This window comes from Pseudopodoces humilis, chromosome 14 (genome assembly GCF_049639895.1).
Source record: "Pseudopodoces humilis isolate 2021_Gansu_Grassland_sample_001 chromosome 14, ASM4963989v1, whole genome shotgun sequence".
Lineage (NCBI taxonomy): Eukaryota > Metazoa > Chordata > Aves > Passeriformes > Paridae > Pseudopodoces > Pseudopodoces humilis.
Genome location: NC_142213.1, coordinates 7,640,063 through 7,662,967, shown reverse-complemented (window position 1 = coordinate 7,662,967; position 22,905 = coordinate 7,640,063). Strand labels below are relative to the sequence as shown.

General features: G+C 45.0%; 1 protein-coding gene across 1 annotated transcript in view; it reads left to right on the top strand.

The window, feature by feature from the left end:
- Positions 1-22,253, top strand: part of SF3B3 (splicing factor 3b subunit 3) — a 28,469-nt gene extending 6,216 nt beyond the window's left edge. Inside the window, exons 8-26 of the mRNA XM_005526299.2 lie at positions 265-368; positions 1,556-1,721; positions 2,152-2,247; positions 2,777-2,849; positions 8,129-8,280; positions 8,687-8,842; positions 9,201-9,356; positions 9,513-9,656; positions 10,517-10,639; positions 11,908-12,062; positions 13,171-13,345; positions 13,959-14,164; positions 15,056-15,212; positions 16,551-16,676; positions 17,696-17,908; positions 18,838-18,936; positions 19,353-19,496; positions 20,260-20,364; positions 21,342-22,253. Coding sequence (XP_005526356.1) covers positions 265-368; positions 1,556-1,721; positions 2,152-2,247; positions 2,777-2,849; positions 8,129-8,280; positions 8,687-8,842; positions 9,201-9,356; positions 9,513-9,656; positions 10,517-10,639; positions 11,908-12,062; positions 13,171-13,345; positions 13,959-14,164; positions 15,056-15,212; positions 16,551-16,676; positions 17,696-17,908; positions 18,838-18,936; positions 19,353-19,496; positions 20,260-20,364; positions 21,342-21,482 — 2,691 coding nt within the window. The 3' untranslated portion in view covers positions 21,483-22,253. The remainder of the gene's footprint in view (positions 1-264; positions 369-1,555; positions 1,722-2,151; positions 2,248-2,776; positions 2,850-8,128; positions 8,281-8,686; positions 8,843-9,200; positions 9,357-9,512; positions 9,657-10,516; positions 10,640-11,907; positions 12,063-13,170; positions 13,346-13,958; positions 14,165-15,055; positions 15,213-16,550; positions 16,677-17,695; positions 17,909-18,837; positions 18,937-19,352; positions 19,497-20,259; positions 20,365-21,341) is intronic.
- Positions 22,254-22,905: the final 652 nt, after the last annotated feature.

Sequence of the window (22,905 nt, the reverse complement as noted above, 5' to 3'; positions counted from 1 at the left end):
TTTATTTTCCAAATTGACTCAGTGTTACAAAAGGCAGAACATCTTGGAATAAAACAGGCAGCCTGGCTTGTCTGTTCAAATAGTCTGTTGGATTTTGTGATTTATAACCTGGTGCCCCAAACTGATGTGTAGCCTGCTCACATGTGCAAGCCTAGTCTTGCTTCATTTCTTTGGAAAAGATAGTTACATAGGTGTTTTTTATTAAATCACACATGTGGAGCTCCAGTATTTTACCATCACAGTCACATCTTCGTCTGCTTTCAGGTAACAGAGATTCGACTGAAGTACTTTGACACTGTTCCTGTTGCCGCTGCCATGTGTGTGCTGAAAACAGGGTTTCTCTTTGTGGCATCTGAATTTGGAAACCAGTGAGTAAACAATCTTTCGTCAGTGTTTTTCCCCTGTTCTGTTCAGGCCTGCAGACTGACCCTTGAACTTAGTGTGCATAGAAAGACAACACCTCTGATTTAATGGGTAAATTAGTGCTTTGTTCAGAGGGCTTGAGAAGGACAGTCGGATTAGACTATGAATGGGGGAATTTTCTTCTTGTTTGAACTCAGATTAGATGATGACATGCAGATAACAAAAGGTTACTTGCTGTTGCAGCAGGTTTTGGAAAAATTGAGCATTTGCTGTTTGTGTAGGGTTCATCACATATCTAGGTGAATTATCTTTTCAGTTAGTTTGATAGTTTTGAATTTTTGTGTCTGTGGCCCACTCAGAAGTAAATAGGGTTTCTTATTAGTAGCTGTGTTCCTTTCCTTACTTGATGTATACTTGAGGGCTTTTTCCTAATTCATGTTTGGGCTTCTAAATACTCTAAAGGATCATGCACACCTTTGAAGATTAGCTAAACTTTGTCTGAGGGGGGATTCACAGGAATTGAAATTTTCCTGACTGTATCTGCAGTCAGCCACCTGAGGGAGCCCCAGCCAGTTTGCTGGATTGAATCTGAGTTGAGGAAGCCATATTCAGGCTTCATTAAAAACTGGAAGTAACTCAGTCTATCTTTCTGTGGGTTTTTTGGGGAATTTTCTTCTCTGAAGTTTTATTTGATTGTTGTGTTATTTAGACTCATAAAGTGGAATAGGGAATGTGGTTAAAAATAGTGTGGTTAAAAAAGTGAGAGTATTCCAATAAAATAGATAACTGTGGAGTTGAAGTGTTAGCCATTGGCCTTGATTATGGCCTCAGCTGTCAGTTGGTGCTTTGGCTTTAACACAAGAATATCTAAAAGGCTCAAGGGCAAGCAAAACACTGAAACTCTGGGATACCTTGCCAGTGACAGCTGCAAATGTGAAGGGCTGAAGCTGGGAGGTTGTGGGGGAGTTCTCTTGTTTGTGGGTTTTGTGGTTTTTTTTCTTTGCAGGCCTCTGATTATTTTTAAGTACTTTGTCACACAGAAGACAATCCTTAAAACCAAATATTAATAACTGTGTAATGTAGGGTTGGATTTCTTTCTTCCCCACTACCTAAATATCTGGTTAAACCTTACTTAAAGAAGGCTATATGAGCCTTGCTCTGAACATGCTGACACTTTTCTTTCTGTCTCAAGTTACCTATACCAGATAGCTCACCTGGGGGATGACGATGAGGAGCCAGAGTTTTCCTCTGCCATGCCTCTTGAGGAAGGAGATACATTCTTTTTTCAGCCACGACCTCTGAAGAACCTGGTGCTGGTGGATGAGTTGGACAGTTTGTCTCCTATTCTGTGTTGTCAGGTATGTTGCCATCATTAAGTTCCTGTTTACCACAAGTGTGAGTGGAGTCACCAGCTATGTTATTCCAGGTTTCCAGAAATCCTGCTCCAAGTAAAGACTGATAGAAAGGCAAATCTGTAGAGTTCTCAGACAGCTGACTCAGATTGGTACCTGGCCTGGTAGTTTTGATTCCTGTGGCATTAAATACATATCTAAACACAGGGTGTCAGCCTGTGATTCTGTGATGCTTCTCTGTTGACCATCAGACCAGTTCTTACCAAAGAGTTTGGGTAAAACTTAATATTCTTTCAGGGCAGCAGCTGGAACACCTTATGGCATCTCCCCAACTTTTGGTGTTTGCAAAACATTATTAAAGCAGTAGTGTGATACGTAGATCTAGTTTTATTTTCTCATTCCATACATGTTATTTTTACGCTTTTTCTCCACACAGATAGCAGATTTGGCCAATGAAGACACACCCCAGTTGTATGTGGCATGTGGTCGGGGGCCCAGGTCATCCCTGAGGGTTTTAAGACATGGACTTGAGGTAAGACATCCAGCACTTTAGAAGAACAGCCTGAGAGGTGAGGGTGGTGTGAGGAAATCCTTGAAATAAAGGTGCTGAAACGAGGGGATTCTCCTTCTGCTGTACTCTGGAGAGCTACTTTCTCTTGCTTCTAGAGAAATAGAAGAGAAATAAATTGTACTGTTTATTCTTACAGTCTCAAAGGCTTTTTGTTTACTTGACTTCAACAAAACCTGCATTTTGTCTCTTCTAATACTTGAGTGTATTGAGCTGGAGCATTCCTGGTGTCTGCCAGCTGCTGCTGATCTCTGCTGGGGGTGGATGACCTTGTTTTAAAGCTGATCATCCAAAGCAATAATGTTACCATATCGTTGCTGACCATGTTTTGCCCTGTAGCACATCTGGCATGGGCTGAGAGCATTAGAATTGGGAATTGTTAGCTTTCCTGTCCAGTTGTGGGAAAGCTTAAAAACTGCTGGTGGTTTGATTGCTTACTCTATTAAGTCTAAACATCTGTTTGCAAAAGAACCTTCTTCCTGTTTACTGTTAGGTATCCGAAATGGCCGTCTCAGAGCTGCCTGGTAACCCCAATGCTGTATGGACTGTGAGGAGACATGTTGAAGGTATGCAGTATTTTCCTGAAGCACAGGGAGGCCATAATGTTTTTGTGTGTGTTTTGTTTGTTGCTGTTTTCCGGTTTTCTGTCCAAGGAGATAGGAATGGTGCTGCGTGATGCTTGTGTGCCATTCCCAGAAATTGTGGTTTGAGTCAGCAGCCACCTGCTTGTCTTTAGAAGCCACCCACCCTCTGGTCCCCTGGTATTGTCACATTTCTTTTGACAAAGAGGCAGTTGCCTGCAGCTGCCTCCATCGCCCAGTATGCTGTGTCAGCCGTACATTTGCAGCCTGAAGCTGCTGAACTTCCAATGAATTTTCATTTCCCATAAGTTTTTTGCCCATAAGTTCTTGCTCAAACATCAGCAGGCAGCAGCTATTCTTGTTGTTGGAGCATACTCACTATTCTTCATGTGTGTGTTGACAACTGTAGTAATCAGCTCTTTGTGAGAGAGTGGGATACAAATTATGGAACAAAGATCATAAATCAGCAACACTGTCTTTATTTATTACTTCCTTCTGTGCATATCTTTGAAAAAAACCACTCTGGACTAGGACATACTCTATTCAAGAGCCAGCAATATGTAGAAGGTTGGTGATTCTGGGAAGATTAAGATTTGAGGTTGGCAGAATATACTGGACTGGGGGTTTGGTTGGTTATTTGGTTTGGTTTTTTTTTTAATTTTGTGATCTGGAATAATAGCATTACTAACATACAAGAGGAAATGTAGTCCCTTCTCCTGCCTTTCTCTTGATGGTGAGAGCAGAATTGCACAGAAACACCTAAAAAGCTTGTAGGAAATCTGTTCTGGGTACTGGCAGGCTCAGGGATTATTTCCCAAGCGGTGCTTTGTGTAACTCTCACAAAGACTTCCCTAGGTTTATGCACAGGATCTAGGAAGGCCAGATTGTTGCAATAGAGGCTTTAGCCTGCTATGGTGACATGATACTTCACATTTAAGCAGAGTAGCATGTCTTCCAGGGAACCAATAACCCTGTGGGAATTTCAAATGCTGCAGTGGGATTTACATACATGGTTTTCTGAAGAGGCATTCCAGTTTGTTAGAAACCTTTTGTCCAGCATTCTGGAAAAGAAATTGGTAAGATTTCCTCCCTCTGAGGACTGGAGGCTTCTGACATCACCTTACAGTTTTAAAATCTTTTCTCTTGGGGTTCCAGAAGAAGACTTTGACTTTTCACGAGGTGGAGGACCATTGGTGATCTGCAGGAAGTGGACCAGTCTCATTGCCTCCTTTGCTTTCCACCTTCCAGATTCTCCAGGTTTCAGCATGATCATCTCCATGATTTCAGAAAGGCTGGAATCTGTAGCTGTTACGCTGTGCTATTCACTGTATACAGTTTATAGATCTGTGAAACTGATCCCCAAGTTCCAACTCACGGAATTCAGAAATTAATTTAGTGTGTTTTAATCAGAAAGAGTTCAGAACCTTTACAGACGTGTCTAATCTTTAAAGTGCCTTTGAGGGCTCAGTTGGCAGTGTGGGGTTGCCCAGCTCCGCCTCGATGTTGCAGTATGTGTGTGTGCTGCAAGGCCTCTGTAAGAAACACCTGGGTCTGCAGTCTTCAAAGCAAATACTAACCTTGGCTGGTACGTGGTGATACTCACTACCAATACCAAGCCTTTTTTTTTCTTCCACAGGTGGCTGGTGGTGGAGGTGCTGATCACCACAGGTGTGTACCTACTGCTAGGGGCTACTGTGCAGTACCACATGTTAACCACAGAGAATCCCAACAGCATGGGGCTGCGTTTATACTAAGCATTTCAGTAAACAAATTCTAGAAACTGGTGTGCAGTTGAAGATTGTTGTCTTTGAAGTTCAGTAGCTGAGGAGTAGAAAGCAGATCCCAGTCCATCTTGCAGTCCTTGGGAAGCAAAACAATCAACTGTGTCTCTGTGGGACAGTCAGTTCTTGCTAAAATTGGATGTGTGTGGTTAAGGGGTATTTTCAGCTCTGGTAGACCAAATTTAGGCTCCCAGCTGCTTTGAACAGATCTCCAAGAGAAAAAGATCAAGTGTGCTTGGAGCATTTGTAGGTATCGCTGGCATGGGAATGCCCTCTGTGGTTATGAGAATCATCTGCCTGTGAGACAGAAGTGGGTAGGATTTGCACCAAACCCTCTATTCCAGTTGAATATCTGTGGGTGTAGGTGTGTGCTCTGTTGTGTTGATAGATGAAAGCTGGGAGCTGAGAGTCAGCATTCCCTACCTGGCACTCTTACTGGAGGAGCAATGTGCAGTGAGTCAGTGCTGCGGACTCGCCACGCAGTAGTAAACAGAAGCCCAGGAAAATGTGCTGTCATCCCCTCAGAGTGTGTTAACTGATAGTGATCCTGAGCTCTGCCACTGCTCACCAGTTTGCTCACCGAACTCCTCTGAGCTCATGGTGATTGCATTTGTGTCGGTGCAAATTCAGATGCTGCAGAGCATGAGAAAACTGTTAGGACTGGACTGGCATATAAGAATGGAATTCTCATGGACTAACTCAAACTGAATCCATGGCAAATAATAAAAAGCACAGTTGTCTAGAGTTCATGGACTGAAATGTCATGATTTCATAACTGGTTGTGATGTGTGCATGAAGCTGCAGAAAACTTGTAATGCATGTGTAGGAGAATGAGTCCAGCTGTGGCTCTTCAGAGTCATTAAAATGTCTCTGTTACTCACTGAAAGGAGCTGACTGGTGCAGTTAGAACAGTAGTAAGCATCTCTGAAGTTTTGTGTCTGCATACAAAATGATGCCTATCTGTTTAAAACTCTGGGGAGCCTGATGTTTTGCTTGGGATTGTGCAGAGCTAAGTAGATAGCTTTTCATATTAAAATCTATAGATCTTTTCTTTTTCTAGCTGAGAATACTCTCAGTGTGCCCTAGGGATTTAGTCCTCTTAATTTCAACTAGGCTGCTATATTTTCTAAACCAGAATTTTATTGTTTGAACCTAAATGAATGTGTCTTATTCACTGACTTAATTCTGGTAAAGCAAACCCTTTATTTCAAAAGCTCCAGCAGAGAGTCATTAAGCAACACAGACTTCAAGCAGAAATGCACTTGTCACCATTATTGACACAGACTTAAAGGCATGCTCTAATATAAATGTAAGCCAATGGAAAGAAAGAGCAAAAAAAATATTAAGAGGTAGGAATGAGTTTTCATCTAGAGTAGGACTAAGGGAATCTGTTTTGTTTTCAGATGGGAGTTCTTTGTCCTATTCCAAATCACATGCTTAAATCTCCAGCTGGGACACAGTGGTTTATCATGAGAATTGACAGCCCCTAGGGAGGAAGGCAGCAGCTCTGAAGTAATTTGGAAAGCAACAGTGGTCTTTGAAATGGAATTCTTAGAACATCCTGTCTATGGGATATTTATGAATCAAATGGTTAGCCTGTGAACTGCTAGAAACTCCATGATCGAGGAATTCTTGTAGACTTCTGGTGTTGAAAAATTTGTGCAAATTTGTAGGAGAAGCTGCTGTTCAGTGTAGAAAATAAGCAGTGTGTAAGTGTGTCTTGCTGAACTCTTATCATCTGCTGTTAATGTTGGAGGAATTCTCCAGTTTAGCCAAGTGTGCAAGTAGTTGGCTTTACTGATGGGGCTCTCTGCAGATTCAGTTCTTACTTTCTCATTCCCCCAAATGGACTGGTTCCTGTTCGTGGGGTTTTGGAGCTGTTGGTGGTTATAGGCTGTGAGTGGTTAATAGAATAGTAATGGAGTTCATGCCACAGACTTCTGTTGGAATTGCTTTAGTTACACAGAACTTTTCAGTTTGATCAGAGCTGTGGTCTGTATACCAGATGTTGCAGAGAAGAAGGATGGATTTTTTAATTTTTCACTTGCATATTTTCAACTGTATGTAAGAGCTTTTTGTTATAAACGTGACACAGCAGGTTTGGCAATGCTTCCATCTAAACAGGGTGGATAAGAAAAGGATTAGTTCTTCAAGCTTTTGTTTTGGTTAACCCAGCTCAGGTTCTTTAGGCTGCTGCATTGTATTTTGTGGCATCCTGTTTCCATCCCAGTGAAACTCCTCTATTTTCCTTTTCTGTTAAAGTTATTAGCCACTTCTCCATGGTCTCCTATGTTTGAAAACTATGGAGAATCTCCTTTCAAGAGCAGAAACTGACAGCTCTCTTACACCCTCACCTCTACTAGATATGCTGTGGTGCCCAAGGCTGAGCTTTGGGTTGAGTTGGGTTAAAAAGAGGAATTTTCTTTTTAAGAAATAGCAGTTGCATGACAACAGCAGCAGAAGTGGAGTTGCTTCTCTGAGGCAATCTTATTTGTCTTCCAAGGCTCTTGGCTCCATTTCCCAATAGATTTCATTGTTTCTGTTGCTTTTGGTATTCTGTTTTAATGAGATTGTCCTCTTTCCCTCTTAAGACCTATTACTTTCTGCAGAGTGAAAGCAGACAGCAGTAAACTGGGACATTTGCTTTACCCAGTCCTACTACCATCATTTCCCACAAAGTTTCCCTATTTCCAAATGAGCTCTTTAGATTATTTTCATTAGCATAGCTCCTCCATGTCCAAGCTACAGGAGTCTCCCACGCTGTCCCCTTTGGGAGAAGACAGTACTGGAGATAATAGAGCAGACACTGACCTTTACTTCCATTGGGATAAATGACAGTATTGCAGCTATCTTTAAAATCTAATTGTTTCTTATCCCAGGAGATCTCACAGTGTGAGTAGAAGCCAGTTGAGCTTTTGGAGGAGGGTAGAGCAGGTTTAACCCTGAATTCTGCTGCAATGCACCCTAATTGTTCTCTGCAGCCTTTCATTGCGTGGCTCCTAGATAGAGATTGTGGTACTGCAACCTCCTGTGTGCAACATCTGTGGTGTGGTTTCTGCAGATAGATTCCTTACGTTCAAATTTTTGGAGTAGAGTATTTAGTTTGACTTTTTTGGGTGTTAAATCTGGATTCAGCTCCTTGGGTGAGGGGGGACAACAGTTTTAAAACCTTTGAGAACTTGAGCGTTCTTTGAAAAAAAATAGATGAGAATCTTTCTTGCCAGAATCTAGAGTATCGTGAATTGACTGTGGATCTGGATCGTGGTTTGATCCCTGGCTTGGTCTTGCATTGTTTGGAGTCCAGCAGTGGCTGGCTTTTGGACAGCGTGTCCTAGAGCGAACTTGTGCAATACTGTCAGCAGCTGTAATTGTCACAGGAATTCTGCTGAAGAGCAACTGCTAGACATTTGTCAGACTGCTGATTGTGTTGGGAAGCCTTGCATTTATTAAATCAATACTCTTTTTTTTGTCTCCCTTGACCAGATGAATTTGATGCTTACATTATTGTGTCCTTCGTAAATGCCACACTGGTGCTGTCTATCGGAGAGACTGTAGAAGAAGTGACTGACTCTGGATTCCTGGGTACTACACCCACCTTGTCCTGCTCTCTTCTTGGTGATGATGCTTTGGTACAGGTAATGGAATAAAAAAATATTCTTTCTGACGTGTCTACTATGTCTGCCACTCACAGCTTGCTGCACAGATGTGATTTTTGCAGTAGTGCAACACATGTCTAAAGATGCAGGTTGGCACAGAATGATGCTGATTTAGCCTTTCCCTTTTTATATCTTGCTAAGTGAAACTGGACCACTCCAAAATGGTCCTAATCTCCTTCAGTAGCTCCTTGCTGTGGTTAAAAGATGAAGTTCTCCCAGCTGGCAAGTATCTTCCTGTTGGTTCAGCCTGGTGCATAGCTGATGGACCACTGGCTGCCAGGAGCAGTTCTTGCCTTTGGCTTCTGCTGAGTCAGAACCACTAGTGAAAGGGGAGTTGTGAAGAGATGGTAAATACAGAGTTGATGGGACCTTTTTTTTCCTTCAGGTTTATCCAGATGGGATTCGGCACATCCGAGCAGATAAGAGAGTAAATGAATGGAAGACACCAGGAAAGAAAACCATTGTAAAATGTGCTGTGAACCAAAGACAAGTAGTGATAGCACTGACTGGAGGAGAACTGGTTTACTTTGAGATGGACCCGGTATGTATGTTAATGTTGTGAATGAGTTTGGTAGACTGAGGTATGGGTTATGCCAGTGATTGATCTTGGTCAGACCTGCAGAAAAGGATTCAGTAGTAGAGCATTCTTCTAGAATGGATATATCAAAGCCCTGCATATCAAGACTGTGTCTATCTGAGATAATTTAATGGCTAATTAAGGTCTCTGAAGGTCATAACTGAGGCTGAAAATTGTGTTTTTGTACTCTTGTTCTTCTGGTTCTTCCAATTGTAGCTGAAATAAATGGTTTAAAAATTGTGATGTTGTTCATATAACAAATCGAAAGCATTGTTTAAAAACAAAGTATCTAATTAGTAAGTCATATGTTTTTCTTTCTCAGTCAGGACAGCTGAATGAGTACACAGAGAGAAAGGAGATGTCAGCCGACGTCGTTTGCATGAGCCTGGCCAACGTTCCCCCTGGGGAGCAGCGTTCCCGGTTCCTTGCTGTTGGACTGGTGGACAACACTGTCAGAATTATTTCACTTGACCCTTCGGTGAGTAGCTGTTGTGACTTTTTCCTTTTTTCTGTGCTGAATACTTCTTTCTGGAGACCTAAAAGGGCGTCTTTAAGCTTCTTAGATGGAGCTTGAATCCTGTCTTGCTATGCCAAGCCTTGCTGACTGGTGTTTTCTCTCTCCTGTTTTCCTCAGGATTGCTTACAGCCCCTGAGTATGCAGGCGCTGCCCGCACAGCCCGAGTCGCTGTGCATCGTGGAGATGGGTGGCACAGAGAAGCAGGATGAGCTGGGAGAGAGGGGCTCCATTGGCTTTCTGTACCTGAACATTGGACTGCAGGTGAGGGGTTCCTCATGCCTGGCAGGCATGTCTTGAGGAGCTTTTGCTTGAAAGGTGGATTGTTAAAATAGCCCTGTCATCATGTAGTGCAACACAAAGCCTGGTTTCCCTCTTTGTTACAATGTGTTTGAAAAGGGTGTCTGGGGAATTCACTCTGTGAGTTTCCCCACACATTTTCATACTAAAGACTAGTCAAAAGACAGTGTATTATCCCAGATTTTATGTAGGACAGTCTGTGCTTTTCCCGTTCAAGAAGGAAGGCATATTTTAAGAAATATTTCTGGGTGAAATGTTGAGCAGCTCTTTAAAAACTGCCTGCAGGGCAGAGTATCAAACAAGTAACTGCCCACTAACAGAGGCTCTGCTCTAATCACTCTGCTATTACACAGCTTTTTGTTGCATCCAGTACAGACGCTCTGATCTTTGACCAAAAAATGTTGTTTTGATAATTCCACATGTAGTAAAAATAATCAGCACAGTTTAGGTTCTTCCTCATGCCTCAAGTTTGATGTCAGAATGCAAACTTTTTTTAAGGAGCATGAGTTTTTGGGTAAAATCTTTGTGCCAAGAGGGATGAGGATCTGGAATCCACTCTCAGATTCTTACGGCTTATGTGATACACTTAAGTCCTTGGTCTGTTTTTTTATTCTGAAGAGGGTCCTTTCTTCCCTGTAGCACTGTGCAGGAGCTGTGCTTTCTTTGCTATTAAAAGCGTGGCCGTAGGGGAGAGTTGTACTGACAACTAGGAAAACAAACAGCTAATTCTTCAGAAATTGCCTCTCTCGATTGTTTAGAATTATGCATGTAGTAAGTTAACTTCTTGCCTTCAACCTGGATCTTTTTGTTTCGCTGCTGTCAAGAACGGTGTGCTGCTGCGAACCGTCCTGGACCCCGTCACCGGCGATCTCTCTGACACCAGGACCAGATACCTTGGCTCCCGGCCTGTCAAACTCTTCCGTGTCCGAATGCAAGGCCAAGAGGCGGTAAGGGAGGCGAGCTCTTGCAGGGGTGCAGATCCACTCTCCAGGCGTCACATCCCAGCTTTTCATATGGGTGGGCAGAGTGGGAAAGCGCATCCCTGCAGTACAGCAGGACCCTCTGGGTAGGGGTGGGAAGTAAAATGACTTCATTATGGAGCTGCCTGGCTCGCAGCTTGTTCTTTCACAAACAGCCTTGTTCTTAGTCCCCTTACTGCTGTGTAGTGCTGTCCTGCCTTCTCTGAACTAGGATTCATCTGACCCATAGGCTGTGTTTACAGTGTGCTTGGAGAGCTCTGAGCAGATTCTTGGGCTTATAGACACATCTTGCCTGCTTTAGCTGACAGAGAGATGGCGAGAGCTCTGTGCAGAAACCTTACCCTTGAATGCTTGATGCAGAGAATGGTTGTGTCCTTGCATGTTGGGAATAGCTTAGCCAAAGGCTGGACAGCTGCCATACATGGTTCGAGGAAAATATTTGCAAGATTTGGCATAGAAGGAAGAATGTGTTTCATCAGAAGTGCCAATTCCAGGCCTTCTGATGTGGCACTGGGGAAATCAGCCACCCCCTGCTTGACTCATTTTTGGATGACACCTTCAGAGTTGAGAAATAATGCCGATCAGCCTAGGGGGCTGGATCTGGGAATTTGTGCTCTGCTGTAGTGTTAAGGTACACTGGGTGAATCTCTTCAACTTAATCCTACCAGCTGTAGCTGCAAAAGAATACCTGTAGAGTAAACAAGTGCTTTTCAGCTTTGAGATCAGGCAGAAACTAAGGTTGTGCTGAAACTCATTTAGCCAGATGTTTAAAGCTGAAAAGTTTGGAAGTCAATCTGCTTCCTTTGTTTCTCATAATTTGATTTAGGTTAGTGATGATTTTCAATAAATTTCACTAAGAGTGGAACAGCATTCGGATTGTGATGAAGCAGTAAATATTTGAAAAGACCTGTTCCCACTAGAACAAGCTATTAAAAAAAGATATGATAGTATTGTTGATCTTGACTTTTACAGGTAATAGCTTTAGTGCACCTCAGTTGGGGTATTTGTTGTCTTGATAGTGCTTTAAAGTTCCTTTTCGTGCCATATGCAATTTCCAGAGAAAGCTGAAAGTAAGGAGTGTCTCCCCAGGTGTGCTCTGAGCCAGGTGGGGTCCACCCACAAGAATTCAGTTGTTGCAGTGGGGAAGAGTTGGGCACTCTCCATCCATTCCTATTGCATAAAGTGAGCTTGCTTCCATTCCCAGACCTAATAAATTTGCTTCCTGTCTTTCCCAGGTGCTGGCCATGTCAAGCCGTTCCTGGCTTAGTTATTCCTATCAGTCACGCTTCCACCTGACTCCCCTGTCTTATGAGACACTGGAGTTTGCATCTGGTTTTGCTTCTGAGCAGTGCCCTGAGGGCATTGTGGCCATCTCCACAAACACATTGAGGTAAGCACCAGGAAACACAAATGCTTCCGGGCTGGGGTGCCAGGCAGGTGAAGTGGTGAATTCCACCTGACATTCAAAAGGAAAGAGGTAAAGTGACTAGACTTCAAAAAGACTTTTATTATGCATAGTGATTTGAATGATAGAATAGAATTTGAACGATGATAGAAACACTTGGATATGTTTCAGAAAACAGACAATTTAAGGAAAGTTAATGCTCTCAAGAAGAGATGGGAGTGTGCTTCTCAAATTTGTATTTTCTAGCTTTTTAAAATAAGTGTAATTCAAGTTATTCTTCAATTCTCTGATCCTGAGAGAGGGAAGCTTTTAATAAATGTGGACCTGTTATGTATTAGGATCTTGTGGTTTGTGATCTGAATTGGCTGCTTTGCAGGAAATGAACCACGTGATTTCAGAAACCAGAGGCATGACAGGGATGTATTTGTTGCCTTTTTTAAAGTTCAGCTGAGATACTAAAAAGATAAATGAAAATAATGAACCACAAATTCAGATGCTGTGCTGTATGCACTTGAACAGGCACTTTTTTCATATCTGTCCTCATTGAAATATTTACAGCATTCATTGCTTTTAAAGGAGCCATTCTTTCTGGAAAGACTTGTGGTTTTTAGACACCAAATGCCAGAAGAACTGGCATTTCAGCTGGCAAGTCACAGGAAGAAAGAGCTGGCATTGCCTTTTTCATACTCTTTTTAACTGAAGTGCCTCTGAGGAGCGTTTGATTGTATGTCAGTGTCACATTTAGATTCAGATGATGTGTTCCCTAAACGTGCACTTTCTTTCTTCCATGTGCTCTTTGTTCTTTTTGGGATACACTTGTTTCAGCACCAGTCAGAATGCACCCTGGGACAGCAAGAGCCCTCAAAGACCTTGTGCTGCAGCAGACACCTGTCTCACACCATGGGCTCCCATTTTAGGGTGTTAGTTTTGCTCTGCTCTCTGGAGCTGTTTTCTAGTTGCTGTTTGGCCTGAGAAAGGTGCTGGTTCTCTCTAGCACTAGGCAGTTTCACAAAAAAGAAGTTCTGCTGCAGTTGTATTTTTGGGCATCTGTTTTTAGACTGTGTTCAACACATGTTGCATCTTTGTCCCCCAGGATTTTGGCACTGGAGAAGCTGGGAGCAGTCTTCAACCAGGTTGCCTTCCCATTGCAGTACACACCCCGAAAATTTGTCATTCACCCAGAAAGCAACAACCTGATCATCATTGAGACAGACCACAATGCTTACACTGAGGCCACAAAAGCACAGAGGAAACAGCAAATGGCTGAGGTAATTGGGGTAGGGGACAGGTACACTCATCTGTTCCCCAGAGGGCACTTCTGCAGCTGGAAGTGCTCCCTGCTCATTGGTTCCCAGCTGCCATTACCTGCAGGGCTTTCTACCCTGTGTGAATGCAGGGGCTGGACGAGGAGTGGAGATCTGCCTCAAAACACAAATTTCAGCAGAATGCACCGTTTCCCAGTGTTCCTTCTTTTGCCTCTTGAGCACCACCCTAGTGGAGGACAGTCCTGCTTGTGTAACACCTTTCTGTGGGGTTTCTGTGATTGGTTGAGGATGCTTGCATTTCAGTGGATTGTTTATTTTCTTCTCAGGTCTGTTTCCAGGGTTGTTGACTTGAAGAAACAGCTCCCCAGACAATTGTCCCTTGGGCAGGGCAGAGCTGACACAGCTGTGCTGTGAACTGTAGAGGCTCCCTGGGAATAAGCTCAGGGTGGGTGGAACCATTGGGACTTAATGGGTTTTACGTCTTCACAGGCAGTACCTTGCCCCAGAATACCTGGGCTTAGGTAAAACAGGGAGATTGTATTCTACGCAGAGCATCAGCATGCTGGGAAAGGAAATCACTGAGCTGCTCTTTTCTCCTGTCCCTTAAATGCTGTAGGAAATGGTGGAAGCTGCAGGTGAGGATGAGAGGGAGCTGGCTGCAGAGATGGCTGCAGCCTTTCTGAATGAGAATCTTCCTGAGTCCATCTTCGGTGCCCCCAAGGCAGGGAATGGTCAGTGGGCCTCTGTTATCAGAGTGATGAACCCCATCCAGGGAAATACATTAGATCTGGTCCAGCTGGAGCAGAATGAAGCTGCTTTCAGGTAAGAAGCATTGCCAGATGCAGGAAAAGTCCCTGCTTGTGATGAGTCTTAGGTGCTTTTTTTTCCTTTTGTTTACCTGTTACTGAGCTGAAATTCAGGTGGAACATGTTATCAAGAGATTGGCTTGAAATTCCAGAAGTGATTTGTCTTGCCTTCCCTTCCCTTCTAACCTTGATCTTGTCCACATGTGGCATTAAGAGCTGGTGGTGCTCCAAGTGTGGTTGCTGGACCCCAGTGCCTAAGGAACAACACAGGGATGTAAATGGTAGATAAGAGAGCTAGGAACAAGAGAATGTGCTGTTATCTCTCACTTTTCCTTCTTATCCAGATAAAGTGAGGATAGATTAAATGGAAAGGGAAGTGTTAAAGGACTGGAGGGGAAAACCAATGCAATAACCATGAAGAATAGCAAGTGCCTCAGGAGGTGAAAGTAGAGTTAGGTCATGTAAGTCCAATAGGGTGACCTGCCATTTCCAACCTGAGCTATTTACTGAGCAGGAAATAACATGGAAGATGAGGAAAGTTGTTTGTATATGTCCCAATGGGAACAGCCTTTGAAAAACAGCTTCTAGTAGATTTTTGCAGATCACTAGGCAGTGTCCAGCCTGTGAAAGTGTAAAGTAATGCTGGGCATTGTGAAAACATAAAATGCTTTGGGCATATGTGACAGATGGAACACCCATGGAGAGTGTGGAAGAATGAACAAATCTGTGTTAAACATTTCTACAAAGAGGAAAAATGACCTCTTAAAAGGAAGTGTCAGTTTTGAAGGGTTGGATTCTCAAACCGCTGCTGGGCAGGTGCAGGTTGTGCTGTCAGGGAATCCAGTCCAGGTGGGCAGTGTTAGTGTGATGATGACACTGATGTCCTGGTGTGTCCTGTCGTTTCCAGCGTGGCTGTGTGCCGGTTCTCCAACACTGGTGATGAGTGGTACGTGCTGGTGGGAGTCGCCAAGGACCTGATTCTGAACCCACGCTCAGTTGCTGGGGGGTTTGTCTACACATACAAGCTGGTGAATAGTGGTGAGAAGTTGGAGTTTCTCCACAAGGTGAGGGGAGTGATGGCATCATTGCCAGGCTGTGTTGGAGTAGCTTTTGCTTGCCTGAGTGCTGCAGTGATATTGCAGTACTTGGTGCATCCTGGGCAAGGTTATTGTGCTGGTGGTACACACTGGAAGCAGCCTTGGAGAAAATTAGCTGCCGCCTACAAAATCTGGTACATCTTTTGCAGAGCTGAGGATTGAACACAGATACCACAAGAGTCACAGTTTTACCCATTTAATTGGGTAAATTGGAAAGGAGCAGTGTTTTTCATGCCCCTGTTAGGGAGGGGAGGGAAATGGCTCTGTTTGCTTTCTGGAATATGAGCTCAGAGAGCTGCTTAAGCACTTGTTTACAGAGCAAATTCATAGTCGGGTCACTTGAGCCCTGGTGCTAAGACTATCAGTCCTTGGCTGACCATGTGCAGCTGTTGTGAGCTGTCATCTTCCTTGGATGCTGTTCGATTGTGTGTAGAAATGATTAGTGACCAACTTGTTTGATAGGTCTCGGGGGCTTCAGCAAAGGTTTCAGCAGAAAAATTACTGTTCTTTCCACATGCTTCCAGCATGGCTGAGATTTGAGCAGATGAACACGTGGAAAGGAATGTTGTGGCTTACTCACTTCCTAGAGTCCTGATGCAGTGAGTGGGTTCTGTCCTGGACTGCAGCCTTTTCTGATGCCACTGAACACCCACTGGGAAGTTGACAGAGTTGAAGTTGTGAAATAAACTTCTTAGCCAGTGCAGTCAAGCTAGGAATGCTGTAGCTGGAAGCTCTCTACATTTTCCCTTCCTCTGCTGTGGCTGATCATTTTGGATTGATTAGCAGTGGGAGATTTTTCAGACAGTAACCCTGTCTGAGTTACTGAAATGGTGGACACACTGTAGTTGTTCATAATTTCTTTGGTGGCAATGTCAGATGGCTGAATTACATTCATGCCTTGCTTTAAAAACAGTCTGGGTAGATTCAGGCAAAGTTTTTCTGTTGGATGTAAACCAAAACGAAGAAGTGAGGCAACCAGTCCCTTTTCTTCTTTTGCTGCCTGCCCAGTATGAGGTACTTACAGCAGTTCTGTGCTTCAGTTAAGGTGTGCTGCCAGCAGTGTGTCATGTGTGAGTGCTCATGGCTGTCTTTGCTCTATGTGTGACATCTGCTGCTGTCAAAAGGCCTGCAAAGGACTGACCTGTTGCCTCTCCTGTAGAAAAAGATTGTTACTAGCCTCGTACATTGAAAGCCTTGGAACAGGCCAGTGAACCTCAACCATACCATTAGCTGAATCTGGTCTGAAGGTTTATATATGGCTAGCTGTCTAATGAGAATTTTATCATCTTCCTCTTCTCTCTCTAGACCCCTGTGGAGGAGGTCCCTGCAGCCATTGCTCCATTCCAAGGCCGAGTCTTAATTGGAGTTGGGAAACTCCTGCGTGTATATGACCTGGGCAAGAAGAAACTGCTTCGGAAATGTGAGAATAAGGTACTGCCTTCTGTTCCTGACCAGAGTCAATTTGGAATGAGTGGTACTTTGCAGCAAGAGTGAAACATGGGGGTTAGCTCAAGTGTGTTTGTTTATTTGGTCATCAGAGCTGTGTGTTTGCCTTGCTGGGTGCATCTATCCAGAGTAGTGCTGGACTAGATTGGGCTGCTGTGCTGCCCCTCTGCATCCCACACCCACACACCATTTTCTTAGCACCATTCTGACAGTGGTGTTGCAAGTTCCTTTTTGTCCCTGTTACTGATCATGTGCAGGGGTCTGTACAGACTGTTCCTTTGGCTGCTGCAAATGTGAGAGGTCTTAACAAGATAGATGATTGCTGGAAATGTTTCATTAGTTTGGGTGATAAGCAGCTGGGGGACAGAAGCTGGAGGGGGGTGCATATGACCACCTCATCAGATCCCCAGAGTGTTGAAAAGGGGATTTTCTCTTTCAAGTAGACAGTCCTCCTTGCTGAGCATCTCTGGTACTTCAGGGAAAGAAAAGTGTGATTTTGTAACTCTTAATTGCCTGCTCCTCCCTCTCTCATGCAAGCTGCCGAACCTGTGCCAGTAGCTCATTATTGCACAAAAGAACTCCAGCAAGCTAATAGACTGGGAACTTGTAGGGGATTTTTTTTTTCCTAAAACATTACTCACATCTCACATGAAAAACTGAAGCTTTCGTTCTTAGGCCTTCCATAACCATATAGTGAGGAGACATGGAAGTGATGCCTGCTTGTAGGGATGTCCTGGCATCTCCAATCGTGGGCTCACTTCTTCTCTGGACGGTGCTCATAAAGGGAAGGCTGTGAATGCCACATGGTGGTTGTTAGATTGCCCTGTGTTGATGGTGTATTTAGAGTGGGACTGTAGTATGGCAGAAGTGAGGGGTAGTTTTGGAGGAAATGATGGGGAGCAGGAAGCGAGCTGTAGTTCACAGCGGGAAATAGTGTTTCAACTGGAGTAGGGTGATGCTTCTCTGTTGGAAGCACTGAGGTTTTATCCTTTCTCTCTCAAAAGCACATTGCCAACTACATCTGTGGGATCCAAACCATTGGGCACAGAGTGATTGTCTCAGATGTTCAGGAGAGTTTCATCTGGGTGCGTTACAAAAGGAATGAGAACCAGCTCATTATCTTTGCTGATGATACTTACCCCCGGTGGGTCACTACAGCAACACTCCTGGATTACGACACTGTGGCTGGAGCAGACAAGTTTGGTAACATCTGTGTGGTGAGTGTGCCGTGCTGAAGTCGGGGCTTTTTGGACATATTTTCCCTTAAAACATCCATGATTTATCTTAAAAGAATGAGAATCTGTCATTAGCTGGAGACAACGCCCTGTACCACTGACTTGTTTTCATGGGGTGACTGTCATCATAGTGGGCTGCAGTTTATCTGTTTGTTAAATGAAGCAAATAAGTTAAAGCATCAGCAAGTCATAAACATTATTTCTGAGGTATCCAGTAATTTATGTTTATATTTATATTGTCTCAAAGCTTACTGTCAGTAAGCCTTGAAAAGAAGTTTGTTGCTGTGAGAGGGCCCATGAAAACTTGAGTCAGGGTTATCACTCTTTCTGACTAAGCCTCATCGCTGGCATTTAGCTTTCTCTGTCACTTCCTCTTCACAGTTGGCTTTGTCAGCCAACACTTCCCCACTTGGATGGATTTCAGCAAGGGAGGAGGAAAGAATAGATGGTCTTTTTGGCAGAGCTTTGATCTCTTTCTGAAGCGTGCTCGGGTGCTTTGGAGTGCAGAGTTCAGCAAGTGTCAGATGCTGTGCCTGCAGGATTTGGCCAACACACACAGATCAGTCCTCTTCAGTTTTCCTGCCCCACATCCATCAGACTGTTTCCTGAGTGGAAACCACCTTCAGATCAGTTTGACCGTACCTCCCAGGGTGATCTATGAGTGCTAGGCCAGGCAGAGGCTGGTTGTGAGGCCCTGCCTGTATTTCTGAGTGATGGGCTATTGGTCTTGATACCACAGTTGTCATATAACTGTAGAGGCTGTTTTGGAGAGGCACCTGGATGATTCTACTGTAAGTGTAAAGTGGTTCCTGCAGAGTCCAGAAAGGCAGCCTTTCCAACAGCACAAGGGTTCTCCAGAGATGTGCTGCTGCTCTGCAGCTTGCTATTTCTTCCTTCCTCTTTCAACACAGGTGAGATTGCCGCCCAACACCAATGATGAGGTAGATGAGGATCCCACAGGCAACAAAGCTCTCTGGGACAGGGGCCTGCTTAATGGAGCATCACAGAAGGTAGTACTTTGTGGGAAGCACATGGTTATTGTAAGAAAAGAATGCACTGCTTTTCTGTGAAGGCCTTTGCAGTGTTGTCCAGGACATGTATTGGCCGTTCTGCTTCTACACAATCTGCTGTGCTGTGGGTGATCTGTTTTCACTGTTACTGCAAGCCAAATTTCTGAAATCACAGCTGAAGACTGTTTGGTGTGTTTAATGGAAGTAGCTCATTTTCTTTTGCTGCTTTCTCTCATTACTTACATCCGTTTGTCCAGCTGAGTTCTGCCATCTGGTCACAGGTGGAAGGCACTTCCTCTCTAGAAAGGCATTTCAGAACTAGCAGTTGGCTGAATTTATTCTGCTTTCCTCTCTCAAGCCCTTTGATGCTTTTATATAAGCTTAAGAAAAAACATGCTTCTGTGCTTTCCTTTCAGGCCGAAGTGATTATGAATTATCACGTGGGAGAAACAGTGCTTTCCTTGCAGAAGACCACACTGATTCCAGGAGGCTCTGAATCTCTTGTTTATACAACCTTGTCAGGGGGGATAGGAATCTTGGTCCCTTTTACTTCCCATGAGGTAAGCAAGCCCAAGCATCAGGCTGCAGTCTTGCTACTTTTTGTGCACCCATCCGCAGCCAGTATATTAAATATACTGCATTTCCTGGAGGGCTCCACAGTGCCTGAAAACCTGAGCTACAGGAGAGCCTGCAGCTCCTGTGCAGAAGGGAAGAGAAGGAGTTTGCCGAGTCCTGCATTGGTTCTATAAAGAGTTTAAAGCATTCTTTATTGCACTGTTGTTCTGAATCTGTTTGTGCTTTCAAGGAGCTTTGGGTGATTCAGTGTGGAGGGAGGAGTCCTTTGGCGTGTTTTGTGTAGCCTCTAGGCTGTTGATGAGGCAATGATGTTTCAAGTCCTGAGGATAGTACTCTGTTCTGTATTTGCTGTGGCCTCTTGGACCACAGTGGATGGCAAGACATTCCCTGTTGGAGCTGCAGCTCTGTGCTGCACAGCTGCCCTGTGCCTCATTTCCTGGGAGGCTGATCCTGACCAGGGTGGCTGCTTAGCTCTGCTGTGGGTGCTTCCCAAGTGGAAGTGATGAGGGGGTAGCTGTGACTTTGGCTGCCATGTGCAGGGCTGCCCTGGCAGTCTGTTAATCACAGAACCACAGAATGGTTTGGATTGGAAGGGACATTTAAAGTTCATCTCGTCCAACTCCAAATGGCCATATAATGGCAGTGTTTCAGCCAGTGCAGGAACACCTTCTGATGGGTGTTGTCTTGCCTTGCTAGCAGCACTGATGTGTACCAAACTGTTCTCTTATCAATCCTTTATCTCCCCAGGATCATGACTTCTTCCAGCATGTGGAAATGCACTTACGGTCCGAGCACCCTCCTCTCTGTGGACGAGACCATCTCAGTTTCCGTTCCTACTACTTCCCAGTGAAGGTAAGCCCTGAGCACATGGGTCACCTGGTCACAGAGGGCAGAGAGTTGCTTTGGGGCACAGAGCTGCCTTGAGGCTGGCAGAAGCAAGGCAAGGTTATTGTGTTGGACAAAGCAAAGTTGCTGTTTAGTGGGGAGAACTGAGGTACTGTCAGTAATGGCTTGTGTAGTGCCTGTAGCAACGGGCTCTTGAGCAGCAGTCTGTAAGGAGAACAGTACTTAGCTCTTAATACATGTCTGGTTTGGTTTCTTAACTCTTGTAATGAGTCTCCCGAGAGCTGGTCCTAAGACCCAAGTCCAGAGGTGCTGTAGTTGCATTTCTCCACTTCCCACAGCATCTCTGTTTTCCACCAAGTGAAGCAGCATTACATAGCTGTTGGTGTGGCTGGGTCTAAGTGAGTGCTGCCCTGGGTTATATCTTTTCCACCACCACTGGAAAGGGAAATTTAAGTTCAGAAACAGCTGTTCCTGCCTATTCCTGCTTTTGAGGAACTGTTAGAAGCTGTGAGCTACTAAATGCTCGACCAGATGGATCCCAGTGGTAGTTACTACCAGAGTAATGAGTGTGGAGTCAGCCAGAACACTGTCTCAGCAGATGAAGCTTTATAGGTGTGGAAGGGTGGTGGTGGTCTTGATGAGCTTGAGGCTGATTTGCAGATACATGTCATCCCTCACAGCTTCCCCCAGCCTTCCCAGCACAGGGCTCAGACCAAGGCGGATCTCTCTTCCTTTACCTTGTGTGATTCTTCTGCTGCACCCAGGCCTTTTGGGTTTCTGTTCCGTTAATCAAGCTGGCCAGTAATTAATGTGATGCTAACTGCTGCTATTCAGCAGATGAGGTCACCAAGCGTGGTCTTGTTTCCAGGACAGGATTAAGAAACTCCTGGGAACAAACTGTTTGTGGCCATTTTTCCCTGTTTAGGCAGGGTTCAGTGCCTCTGTGTGGTTTCGATTCAGTTCTCTCCTCCTTGCCTCTCCAGAATGTGATTGATGGGGACCTGTGTGAGCAGTTCAACTCCATGGAGCCTAACAAACAGAAGAATGTGGCCGAGGAGCTGGACCGGACCCCACCCGAGGTGTCCAAGAAGCTGGAAGACATCCGCACACGCTACGCTTTCTGAGTGGTTGGCTGGCAGGGGCAGAAATGCCTGCAGCTCCTCTGGGTGCTCTTTAGGCACCTTGGGGAGGAGCAATGTGTGCTTTTTCCCCCCCCCCCTTTTCTAATATTGGTTTGGTCCTCTTGGTTTATGTTTCAAAGTAACGTGACTCCAGTAAATACAGTATCAGTTATTAGGTTTCCCCACACATCCTGCTGCCTATGTGAAGGCTCCTGACATTCTGGCTTCTGGCCAGAGCAGTTCTCTCTTGGGAAGTGCCCAAGGCAGGATGCCAGCTGACCGTCAGTCCTATCTCCTTGTCCTCCCTTTCAAATGGGGAGTCCCAGGGTGTCTTGCTGAAAGTTCTGTAGGGCAGCTCCAGCTGAGTCTTTGTTGGGTCAAGTGGGGTTTGTGATTTCGCAGCGTTTTAGAAAAGAAAAGAGCTGTGGCATGATTCAGGATTACCAGGCTCCTCTTTCAGTAGCCAGTGGTGAGCTGCTCTGGGCTTATACTAGTCCAGGGAGCAGCCAATGGGAAGCTGGCTGTGTGGAGGGTGTAACTGTCACACTTGTCTTGAACGTTTTCTTCTGAATTGCAGGGGGGTTTTTTGGACTCACCATTTCTGACTGTTTTCCCTGTAAATAGAGTTTTGTACAATGTTGACTCTCTTGGGGGTGGGGAAGAGCGAGGCCTGAGTCTGGGACTTGATTTGTTTCATAATAACTTTGGCAAGAGAGTGTCTCCAAGCTGTGACTGTGAGCAGCACATGAAGAATAAAAGCCTGTTTTTTCACTACCCTGGCGCTGGGGCTCTTCTCCTTCGTGGCTGCTGCTGACCTGGCGGGAGCAGGAGGGGAGGAGAAGGAATACAGAAATGTGCACACCCTGAGCCCCTGTGCTCCTGCAGGCCCCTCACTGCCCCCCTGCCATGCCTGGAGCTGGTCTCCTGCTGCTTGATCGGCCCTGGGACACACACAAAGCAGGCTGTGGAGAGAGGGAAGAGTCATTTCTGCAGCCATTCCAGAGTATGGGGGTCCTGTGTTGCCCAGTGTAGCAGCTGCAGCTCCGGGAGGAGCAGCTGGCTGCCAGAAGGGCTGGGGAAAGGTCCTTGTCCCAGAGGTTTGGTAGCTGGCTGCAGAGGGTCCAGTGGGACTTCCACACAGTGGGGAGTGCAGCCACACATCAAGTGCTTCCTGGTTCTGCTGGGCTGCTCCCTGCTTACTCCTGCTGCTGGGGACTGTCTGAGAGCCTATGACATCCCAGTAAGGATGCTGTTCCCTGCTTGGGGCTTGGAGAGACAGGTGGTCCTTTGATGCCTGCGCTCCCTTTGAACAGCTTTTACGTTCTCTGCTGCATGTACTGTGTCGGATGAGGGCAAACACACCCTCCTGCCCTGTCCTTTGCACTCTCCTCTCCCCTCCTGCCTTGTCTTGATCTCGCAGGCCTGC